This window comes from Haplochromis burtoni, unplaced genomic scaffold (assembly GCF_018398535.1).
Source record: "Haplochromis burtoni strain Fernald_Lab_line unplaced genomic scaffold, NCSU_Asbu1 Contig_257, whole genome shotgun sequence".
In the NCBI taxonomy this organism is placed as follows: domain Eukaryota; kingdom Metazoa; phylum Chordata; class Actinopteri; order Cichliformes; family Cichlidae; genus Haplochromis; species Haplochromis burtoni.
The window spans coordinates 817,624-827,355 of NW_024582618.1; the positions used below are offsets into that span (position 1 = coordinate 817,624).

The 9,732-nt window shown below is 43.4% G+C and overlaps 1 protein-coding gene across 1 annotated transcript; it reads right to left on the reverse strand.

The window, feature by feature from the left end:
• Positions 1-4: 4 nt before the first annotated feature.
• ercc4 (excision repair cross-complementation group 4) lies at positions 5-9,500 on the reverse strand. The gene is made up of 10 exons (XM_005939113.3): positions 9,170-9,500; positions 7,427-7,607; positions 4,993-5,188; positions 4,675-4,882; positions 3,927-4,107; positions 3,684-3,815; positions 3,464-3,568; positions 1,569-2,235; positions 1,365-1,477; positions 5-1,250 (listed from the first exon to the last, which is right to left on the reverse strand). The coding sequence occupies exons 1-10, from the start codon at positions 9,344-9,346 to the stop codon at positions 511-513; spliced, it is 2,700 nt and encodes an 899-aa protein (XP_005939175.1). The 5' UTR covers positions 9,347-9,500; the 3' UTR covers positions 5-510.
• Positions 9,501-9,732: the final 232 nt, after the last annotated feature.

Here is a 9,732-nt window from a genome sequence, read left to right on the forward strand (position 1 = left end):
AGAAAGTGTATAAACTGCTGGGTGGGGCATCTGTGCTCAAAGAGTCATGTCCCCGAGTTCTGATCACTCACATGACACCGAGCCAACAGCATTTAGCATAGAGGGGTTACTTGTACATGTACTGATTTCATTTTAAATAAATGTTTGCTGTATTAAATATGAGCATCCCCCACTGTAACAGTATGTTATTACTAACAATTCACTCTATCATTCCTCTCAAAGGAAGAAAAAAATCACGTTAAAGGTTTGCTTAAAATAAATTAAGTGCATTTTATTTTTTTTTTAAAGTTAAATAACAGTTTTTTTTATTAATTATAAAAAGACAGATTTTATTCTTCGACAATATAAAAACAGAAAAACGATAAAAGTCACAGTTTTACAAAAACTGTATCTAAACGTAACATCTGCATTTTTTAAAAAGTTGATTTTGTATCCGAATATGTCAAATACTCTTACTGCAATAATTTAATCACAGTGGCAAAATCTTCCTATATCCATATAGTCTGCTCGTCATGTCTGTTTGGGCTTCTGTATGGGCGCAGGGACATTAACTACATTATGCAGGAACTCGTACAGCAGCTTGGCATTGTTAGCGTTTCCGAGTATTTTCCCTAACTTGTCCTGGCTGATTTTGGCTAAGTCGGCCAAGCTGTCTGCGTTTTTTATAAGAGCCCTGTAGTTTTTTGTGTTGACCCCAGGCATTTTCATCAGGAAGTCATAAGGTCCGGGATTGTAGAGGTCTGCCGATTCAGCCACAGTGTCTGACTCGGCCGTTACCGCCTGAGCTGCTGCGGCGTCAGGTTCGGGCTGGCCTCGCTTTAGTTCCAGGAAGAGCTCGGCTGTGGCGTGCGGGGAGGGGCACCACAGTATACGTAGCCGGGGGAAGTGTAACGTAAGCAAGGTGAGCTTTGAAGAAACATCATTTGATGAAATCTCGTGACGGAAATCCGAGCGGGCCGTTAGGGAAAATGGCTTAGCTGGGTCAAACTCGATGAGCAGCACAGGTTTCTTGTAGTAGCGGGTCATCGAGAGGCACTGGGTGTAGAGGCGGCCGCTCTGAAGCGAGCCGATCAGGTCGCTGACGCTTTTGCGCTCGACACATGCGTCCGGCGTCAGAATGTAGTCGCCTACTTCCAGGGTGACCGGCTCGATGTCCAGTCCGCGACGGTGGAGCAAGGATGGCAGCTCACTCCGGAACTCGCGCATGTCCACAATGACTCGTGAGGGCTCTGTGGGCTGCTCCTGGCCACCTGGTTATTGGACAGAAAACGGATATAAAAACACAAACTGGTCCAATGCATAGTGAAGACGATTTAGCACACAAAGGAGAGAAAAATAAAAAATGCATAACAACAGAGACTTGCCTGCTTTGCGGGTGTTGGTGGTGGCATTGGCGGGATCTAGATTCCTAGCAAGGTCTAGGTTGGTGTCTTCTCGCCCTTCTCTCTCCTCTGGGATCACCATAGTAGCTTTTTCCCTAAACAAGAATACAAATACAAGAAATGGTGAGCAAATGACCCTCAACAAAATACACCCAACGTGGCTAACGGGAGAGAAACAGCTCTGACCTGATGAGGTGTTCAAAAGCCTTCTTTTCCTTAGACAGAGCTGTCAGGTACTTCTGTTCTTCGGTCGAGCCACCATAGATGAGGAAGTACACCCTAAGTTGCTTTCCAGGCCGGTTAGCTTTGTAGATCTCAAGCTGGCGCACAAAACTCAGCTCGGCATCGTAAAGCACCACAAAGCTGGGCTCCACCTCATGGAGAACCCGGGTCAAGCTGTGGGGATCGGTGCAGCCTTTCAGCGGGTGAATGACAGTCAGCGGTTCCTTCAGGATGCCGTAATAAGCATCTGATGGCAAGTCTAGCTTGAGCTGCTCTTCCTCGCCTCCGTCTTCATCCGTCAGTTCATCCTCATCTCCGCTGCTGCCCATGACTGCCGCTTCGCCTGTCTCCTCCTTCCCCACCATCTGGGTCAGAGTCAAGGAAGGTCTGCTTTTGCCTTTTGTCGTCTTTGCATTTTTTTTCTGCGCAGGTTGCTTTCCCTTTGTTCCTTTTCTGACCGGACCCTTTCCCTTTTTTTCCAAATCCAGTTCTAAGGCGCCCAGTGCAGCAGAGTCCCGTTTCCCAATCGTGCGGTGGTAGAGCCGGTTGAGCAGCCAGTCGGAGCCGTGCTTGATGTACTGCTGCAGCTGAGCACAGGTCCGGTCGTCACTGGCACAAATCAGGACTCGACCTGAGGGAGGAACATAAGGCAGTTAGAGAAAGATAGATCTTTACAGAGAGATTGTCAGATTGTAATGTAAAAATGTAAGGATTTGGAAAAAATATTCCCCTGAAAGACTAAAAACTACTTTAATGTAAATTGACAATGAAAAGAGAAGCTTTTTTGATTTTTTGATTGATTGACAGGTGCTTTCCACGCCACCAAGACAGCATATTTAGGCCGTGAACTGGTGCACCTAAAGTGAGCTCACACAGAATCCTAACACTGGGGCTAAAGCCAAAGATTTTCCTGCTTCGAAAGCCAGTGGGTCCACGGGGGATAAAGAGGCCTACTCTATATTCTGCAATTGACCCAAATTCTGGTGGACTACTTTTCCTCAGTGTGTACAGGTGTACTGTCAAGTACTGTGCAGCTTCAAAGCAACACCACAACACAAATCAGCCCACCCCGAGGATGACTTTGTAAAATGCCAGCTGTGGCTCATGCTTTTCTTGCAGCTAAAAATAAATAAATAAATAAATAAATAAAAATAAGAGGAACACTTTTTAATATAGCACTGAGTGAGTTATACGTCTGGGATATTGATCTGCTCAGGTTATTAGCAGAGGGGGTTGTTAATCAGTTTCAAGATCATGGAACAGATTCCAGGAGTCTTACTGGAGGAGAGCTGGACAAGGCCGTAGAAGGTCCTTAACCCATCAGCAGGACCATTATCTGCTCCTTTGTGCAAGGAGAAACAGGAGGAGAACTGCCAGAGCTACGAAATGTAGCTTAAGGGCATCCTTTAGTGGGCTCCATGTCACTGCCTGGCACTTGCCATAGAATACCAGAATTGGCAGGTCCACTGGCAAGTGGAGGCAATATAAACTACTGAGTACTATTTTGAGTTGCATTAGCCTGCAACATCATTTGATTTTCAGGGTTTGTTTGAATTCAGCCCTCTGTAGGCTGATAATTTACATTTCCATCAAACGATGGCATCCTTTCATTCTTAACATATTAGCCAATCTGTATCAGTATAGATTTCAAGCATGATTTTTTTTGCCCCATTGAGCTTTGATGTGTTTCCAAAGTGTTGCTTTTTTGGCAGTCTAGATTTCAAATGAGGAGTTTAACTGTGAGCTAAAATTTACAAATCTTTACAAATGACTTTTAAAAATCAGATCGTATTATAGAAAATCATTTTCAGACTCATTCATGATGACATTGTAACAGTTGAACATCACTGAGATCTAACCTGGCTCATGCTGAGAGCTCTTGTTCTCCCTCTCAATCTCTTCCAGGACCTCAGTCAGAGCCTCCCACTTTGGGCTCCTCTCCAGCACCAGCTCCCGCTTCACCTCTAAAACCCACACACAGAGTGAGCAGTTAGTCATGCCAACATGAATACACAGACAAGTTCTGTGGATATCTACTCTGATATCACCGTATCAGAGATTGGCCAACTACACAGTTACCTGAGGCAGAGGATGGCTTCTGTTTCTCTGCCTCTGCTCCCACTTTAAGTTTCTTTTTGCTCTCGGGAATACGGTAGACTCTGCTCCTGGCGTTCACAAACATGGATGTACTGGAGTCCAGGAAGAGCCAACCTGATGGTAAGAGCGAGGTTGAATGCAAAGAATTACAATTAATTTAGACATTTTAAACTCTTAATGGCCTCCAATCTGACATTTAAGGGCAGTCAAATAAATGTAGTTTACCCGAATTAGAGCCAAAGATCTTTTGGCTGGAGTGCAACGACTCAAGGAGATTGAGGAAGGTGACGCAGTCGTACTGGGTTAGGTAGAGCAGGAGGACTCTCAGCACCTTCAGATCCTGAACCAGTGCTTTGGTCTTTGCTCCCAGCTGATGCCACAAGGGGTCCAGATAGTGACGGATAGTCTGAATGGGAGTACGGCAAAGCATACAATTGAACTCACCTACAATCAGAGGTGTATTTTTCTAACTCTTCTAGCAGGAGAAGTCACACAGATGTGCTCCAGCTTATTCAGCATGCAGGACGCAGCACCATTCATTATAAAAGAACTCGCAGTTCCTCACAGAACAGTGAACATCTTCACCTCTCACGGCCTCGCTCGGATGCTCTTTCCATATCCAATCATGCCACTGACCTGTTACCAATTGACCTAATTAGTTGTGGGATCATACTGTATTTGTACTATTTTCAATTTAAATTTAAGAGGGTTTAGATGGATTACAAATCATTTTGCAGTGTCCTGAATTTTCTTTTAGAAACTGGGTTCTCATAAATGCTGTAATAACATTTAACATGCAAATTAAAGAGGCTCATCTCAACCTGCTTTTTTCTCGGTCCAATTATCATAAGCCTTCTTAAAAAACAAAAAAATCCTCCTTTAATAGTTTAATCAAAAATGTTTTCACGCACTGAGGTAAAATTTGTCAAGGCAGCTTAAATGTGTCGTATATGTTAGTAACACACTGTGAAACCTTTTCAAAAGAATTCCCCAGCGTGTTCTCCAGTGAGAGGTCCTCAGCCTCTAGAGTGGGGTTGTAGCGTTTCAGCTCCTTTAAACAGGCGGTCATGATGTCCAGGATGGAGCTCTGGATGGCCCTCATAGCTGGAGTTAAGGACACGTGAAGCTCCACCACTTCTGGTTTGTGCCTGTCCAGCGCTGTGTTCACTGATGCTTGAAACCTGAGTGCAAAGGTTAAAAAAAAGAAAGTAGTAAAAGAAGTATTATAAATGTTACTACAACAACAAAATACACAAGACAAAACATCTACAGTGAAGTAGTTTGACAGTACCTGGGCCACAAGTAGAGCTTCTTGACAAAGAGGTTTCTCATTACACGCTCCACTTGGCAGAAGCCCGAGGAGAAAGCCGTGGCCTTGTCAGTGAAGGCCTTAATGAAGCCTGTCTTATTCTTTTGTCTGAACAGACGCAGGATGAAGGCCTCCTGGCATGACTCAATGATTTTATGGGCACGATAAACCAGAATGCCTAAAGGGAGCGGAACAAATAGACAGAGAAGGTAGAGCCTGAATAATATATCAGCTGGCTGTTAGTAGCTTGATTTTTTTGTGATTTTGTCACCTGATAAGTTTGATTTTTCGTGCTCATTGTGGTTTATGCAAAACTGAAATGGCTAAAGTCAAGTTTTCCAAGTTGGTTTTCTTCACAGACCAACTAATGGAGCTGACTGTTCTACTGAGTGAGGCCTGTAATCCTGGAGCAGCTACAGAGCAACCAACAGTGTTTCAGTGCTGGAGCTGTTCCAGCGAATGAGTGGTTCACCAGAGGGGGAGGGAGCTGAATGACTGAGTGTAGTTAGATGCACTTTAAGCAGGATTGCATTGAGCTGTTACCGCTCTCACTTCCTGGACACGCTGGGCCATTGCAGGGGGGGGGGGCGCGGTATGAAAAGGAAAAAAACAGAATGCTTGGACACTGCTAGCACGCGGTTCCCACACAAACGCAAAGCAGGAGATGAAGCATCGCCAAATATGTTTCCAAACCAACTTCATTCCAAGCCAAATACTAGAAAACACGGTGAAGCATATCTTCCCTTTGGCTTCACCTGCACAAGTGCCGAGGTAGATCTCTGCGACAGAATTAGCTTCCCTTGCATCAGGAGCACGCGCTGGGCTCTCCAAATCACCGACAAACAGTATCCCACATTCTTGATTTTTAGTTCACAAACACTTCTTGTAATGACTAACTACTCCTGACATTTTGGAGATGTTAGCTCTTTATACAGTAAAGTTACAGCGGGATACAAATAATATCAGGCTGATCCTGCCACGATCTGTTTCCCCACAGTTGTTTATGTTTTTAAACCCATTTTGCACAGAGAGGCATTTATTGAAAAATGTATTGACAGCAATGTTGAATATTATTACACAGGGAAAAAAACAACTACACATAAAATAATCACACCGTGACACCTCTGCCTTTCTAAATGGAGGGACAGCAACTGCGTGTGTCTATGTAAGCGTGTAAAACCTGAAGATAGTCAGATTAACAGTAACAGTATTTTGTCTCTATCTGCCATTCTGCAATTCATCTCATTGAACATTTTTCTTGTAAAACAAAGGGGGGCCCAGCAAAAAAAGTTTGGGAACCACTGGTTTAGGTAGAGACTCTGACAGGTAAGAAGAAACGTGAAGGGACTGCACAAGTTGTGATAGAAAAGTGATGTCATCCATTGCTGGAGTGCATCCATATCATTCAAACAACATCGTTGTTGTTGTCTGAATCCAGTTTAGATCAACACACTGTTTGGATTCCTCCTTTAGCTCACACAGAGGTCATCCTAGTGACTGTAGATATAGTGAAATGCGGATGTAGATGAAGGCGTTCTCTAACATCTGCCATAAAGACAGATACAGAAAATCTTTATCTACTTAAACCACAACACCTGTTTAATCTCCTTACTGTATCACATTTCGATTTTTGATTAAGCTGTTCGCTTTAACTGCACTCATTTTTAAGTGTAATTTTTTTTCCCTTTAAGAGCCATATTTATTTTTTGGAGATAAGTTGTTTTTGTCATATTTGCGGCACTGTAACACAATAACTTACCCACATAGAGATAAATAAAATATTTCTCTTATTATTATTTTCCCACAGAAATTGATTGTAACTGTGGCAGTAGTAAGAGGTGGATGTGTATGCCAGAGCATGTTTTCAAACTTTTTCAGCAGTTAATAAATAATACTATAAATACTTGACAGTATAACAATAATACACTGCGTCACAATAACGACATCAGCTGTCGGTCCACCAACTTCCACATCCTGTGAATGGACTCCAACTTCCCAGCCTTAGACTGCAGCCTATTCTCTACCCGCTCAGAGTGACTCTCCGGAGCAGAACCAAGACTACAGTTGCCAAATGCAGTCCACAATAGTGCAAGAAACTCAAATGAGCTGAATGACATCATGAAACTCATAAGACTGCAACAGCTGCAAACTAACAAAGCAGCATGCAAGAAAACAGATGGGAAAGGCCAAAGTTAGCTGTTAGGAGTGACTAACCTTTGCATGAAGGAGTTTAGCTTAACTATATGTCATTCAGTCAACATGCTGCCACTGAATTTTACTGATAACTCAAATGCATAGCCATATGTTGCAACTACAAGTACTCAAACAAGTATTGCAATCCAATTTGGACTGCTAGTGATAAATACGGCTGTGAATAAAATGTTCTCATATGAATTTAGCTATGTACAAGTCTGACCTGTTATTAGATGAGCAGGGATGCGGTCCGTGAGGAAGTCCACCACCAGGATTCTGCTGGTGACAAACAGCACCCCTCCCTCGGTGTAAACATTGTAACGCTCAGTGCTCTGGACATCACTGGTCACCGTCCTGGGCAGGTGGGTCACACCCTCCACTCGCAGCTGCTCTGTGAAATATTCCTGAGAAGACAGGATGAAAAGAAGCAAGCTTTTGGTTAAAGCTGTACGCTATGTTCCACACAAACATGAGGTAAAGCTCAGCGGTCAGCCTCTCCGATTATCTGAAAAGGGTCTTCTAACTCTTATTTTAATAATGAGGCAATCACGCTTCTGAGGTTGTAGTCCTCAGCCTGTCAGGTTGGCTGAATAAGTTTTTTACAGAATAACTATTCCTTAGTCTTTCACCCATTATTTTTGGCTCCTGTTCTTCTAATGTGTGTATGCAAGTGTTTATGTAGTAACTGATGTAAGGACATTTACACTTCTATCTTTAATGTGTGGTTTTATACCAACTGAACCACTTTGTAATTGTGTGTTTTAAAATGCAATACTTCCTGTTTCAGCTGTTCCTTCTTTTCGGGAGGATCATGTGCCTCCATCTCACCCTATCCCCAACATTCTCCTCTGTCACGCAAACCCTCTCCATGTCCTCCTTCACTACACCCATGAACCTCCTCTGACGTCTTCGTCTTTTCCTCCTGCCTCCAGCTCTATATTCAACATCTTTTGTCCAGTATAACCACTCCTCTGCACATGTCCAAACTCTTTCAACCTTTCCCTTCTAAATTTCTAACCCAAACTGCTGAAGTACTCATTTCGAAACCTGTCCATCTTCATCACTCCCAATAAAAATCAGAGAATCTTCATCTCTGCCACCTCTAGCTCGGCCTCCTGTGTTCTTGTCAGTGCCCCATCTCCAAACCACAAATCATAGCAGGTCTGACTACCACCTTGCATACCCTCCCTGACACTCCTGCGGTTATCCTTCTGTCACAAATCACCCTGACACTCTCTGCTTCACCATCAGTTGCTTTAAATGGTCAACCCCAGGTATTCAAAGTCATCCACATTCACTACCTCTATTTCTTCCAGCGTCATTGCTACACCCGCCTCCCTCTCATTCACACACATATATTCTGTCTTTACTTCATCTCCTCTCCAGACTTTCTTCCACCTGCTCCCACTACAGATCGTAATGTCGTATGTCCAAAGACACTCCAGCCTGACTTCATCTGTCAATCTGTCCATCACCATTGCAATAAAAAAGACGGGGTTTTCACACCTCACTGCTTTCTCGCTGTCCTCATGCACGATACTACTGACTTCCTCATGCAGTTAACGTTACTGTTATTAAAATTATCTTTCTTAGACGAGCTCCATCACAGAGGGGGATTCTATAACAACTTTCAGATGAAAATAATAAACTATAATAAATTCTTTATATATCAAAAAATGCATCAACAATGTCATCTGAAATAATGTATGAAACCGAGATGGCGCCAAAATTGTTAGCAGGTGCACATCTCTTTTATCTTCATCTATTTTAGCCACCATGTCTATGGACAAAAAAAGTGGCTTCTTCCAAATTCTAACATTTTCTTTCTTTCTTTCTTTTTATTTTAAATGTACGGTTTATGTTAAGGCACTGTTAAGTCAGTTTGCTGCGGCACATCACCTCGCACCGGGTAAAGTGTGAGATAATCATATGAGCTGTGCCTCTAGCTAATCCAGCCTCTCCTAACCTGTTCTGGTGTGGTTGTGTTGAGCAGAAGAACCAGGCTGCCCGGTTCCGAGTAAACCCGCAAGAACTGCAGTAGGATTCGGTCTATCCCCAAGCCTTCAGCCGTTACTAGCAGCCCGTCACTGCCGAAGAGACTCAGGAACATCTCGGTCTCAAACTCCAGCAGCGGCCCCGCCATGTCTGAGCTTAAAAATGTCCCCAAAGCGCGGAGGTAAGTAAATTATCCCCGACTTTCAGAGCTAACTATTTGCCCAAAGCGGTCGAAGTCACTGCAAGACAGCCATTGAAGTGTTTTGAAGCAGCATTTCCGGTGAGGCGGAAACAAACGTCAGTGCAAACGTGACGTTTACGGGCAAGAGCGCCATCTAGTGAAAGGGAGGTTTATAGCAGGTATCGTCAGGATAATGTGATGCAATAAAAAAAAGGCAGTGATGACCGTTCAGAGAGACTCTCAGTGTGATTTAGAGTTAAGTACCAATTTGCACAAAAGTATTTACATGTCTAAATGCAAGTTTTTATAGGGATAACTCTCTCTCGCTCTCGGTAAACATCATGATGTTTGGC